We start from the raw sequence: 1671 nt of genomic DNA, 5'->3' as shown, positions 1-1671 counted from the left end.
GACTGTGTCATGTATTATTGAATGTGGCATATAATTATGTAGGTGATCTAATTTTTTTTGGAATTCTAATCCAGTGAAATTAAAATCACAGTGAAAAATTTTCAGATCGATGGTATATTATGTCTTTTACATGTATGTGTACTTCAATCTTCAACAATTTTATTGTATTTCTAATTTTCTTTTTATCTTAAATTTTCTTTCCCTCAATCCCCCCAGCCTCTTGAAGCCTCTGGTTTGTATGAGTTGGCTCAGGTTCAGTTGCAGTCTGGTAATATTGAAGTTGCTCTTGACTATCTATTTGGAGCTGTGCAATTGTTTGCTCAAGTCTTTGGGCCACTACATGTCAACATAGCAAACTGTTATAAGTGAGTGGTGTCATTTAAGTACTTATATATTCCATTGTATTATTATATATGGAGTTATTGCACGAATTCATCATGCTCTAGGAGACAGTAAACTAGTAAGTGGTGCATGTAACTACATGTATGTGCATGCCATGTACATGTTAATGTATCGACTGGTTGTACATGTAGTTTAGTTTACATGACTGATACCGAATTAAGACGTTATGCATGTTCTAAAGTTTACTCACTTTCACCTGATCCCTGGTTGTTATCAATTAATAATAAAAGCTGAATTTGATTTGGCTGTTCTAGCTGCGTAATTTTGGTCAAGGTATGTCATTGAGTTTATAGAGGGACATCCAAAAAAGGCTAAGGCCTTGTCATTTTGATCTGTTCTTTTCTAAGGACTGGAAGGACCTAGCAATTCTAATGGCACAAACAAAATTTCTAAATTCCTGGATTATCAAAAGTTATTATAAACAAGCGTAACAGTGTAAAAGTATTACTATAATTGATTTCACCACCTTGCATGTACAGCTGGGTTCTTATTAAAACTTAAAGAGGTTTTCTCCACCTTCTAATCCTTCAAGAAAGGTCTTGAGACTGTACATATGTTCTTTTGCTTAAAAACTTATAACTTTGTCCTATGTGTAAGCCACCATTTTGTTTTCTCTGACTACTTAAAGGAGCGTGGGAGGGTGTTTGCTAAGGCTTATGAATTTTCTTATTTCTCCAATACAACATGTATAAAAGAAATGTAAGTGTGGACATACAAATATGCAAGCATCGCATGTGGGTGAAATCAATTATACATGTAGGAACGACAAGGGGACTACACCCCAGGTCGTTAAAAATCACTAAGTCAAATGAAACTCAACAGACTTTAGTTCAAAACGCTTTAAAACTTTATTAATATTTTAATTTCTTTACAAGGTAGCAATTAATTATTTACTCAATTGAAATTAAATTTTAAATTGACTTGCTACATTTAATCTCTCTCTTTTTTCATCTTCAGGCAATATCATATCAGCACAAAACTGTCATTATGTATGAGAGACTGCTAGGAGTGGACCACTGTAGCTCTATATCAGCCTATGTTCGTTATTAATAACTGGCCACACACACAATATTTATTATAAATTTATCGCACTATTAGTTCCCCACAAAGCATGCTAAGTTAGCTAAAAGGCATGCTTTATGAGCTGACAAGCCTTTGAAATTCATAAAAAAATCCAAATTTGATTAGAATGAGCTCAAACTTTGGAACATCATTAGGACATGTATATGTATCAGAAACATGTCTCGAGCAATTTTTGGCAAAATTTGG

General features: G+C 33.6%; 1 protein-coding gene across 1 annotated transcript; it reads left to right on the top strand.

The window, feature by feature from the left end:
• Window positions 1-73: 73 nt before the first annotated feature.
• Window positions 74-1440, top strand: LOC109592389 (clustered mitochondria protein homolog; the record flags this gene model as incomplete). Its single annotated transcript, XM_020007844.1, has 4 exons — window positions 74-112; window positions 217-365; window positions 418-460; window positions 1360-1440. Coding segments are annotated over exons 1-4 (276 nt in total), but the record flags the coding sequence as incomplete, so codon positions are not given.
• Window positions 1441-1671: the final 231 nt, after the last annotated feature.

This window comes from Amphimedon queenslandica, unplaced genomic scaffold, assembly GCF_000090795.2.
Source record: "Amphimedon queenslandica unplaced genomic scaffold, v1.1 AMPQUscaffold_5397_Cont22634, whole genome shotgun sequence".
NCBI lineage: Eukaryota > Metazoa > Porifera > Demospongiae > Haplosclerida > Niphatidae > Amphimedon > Amphimedon queenslandica.
This window is presented reverse-complemented; position numbering and strand designations above follow the sequence as displayed.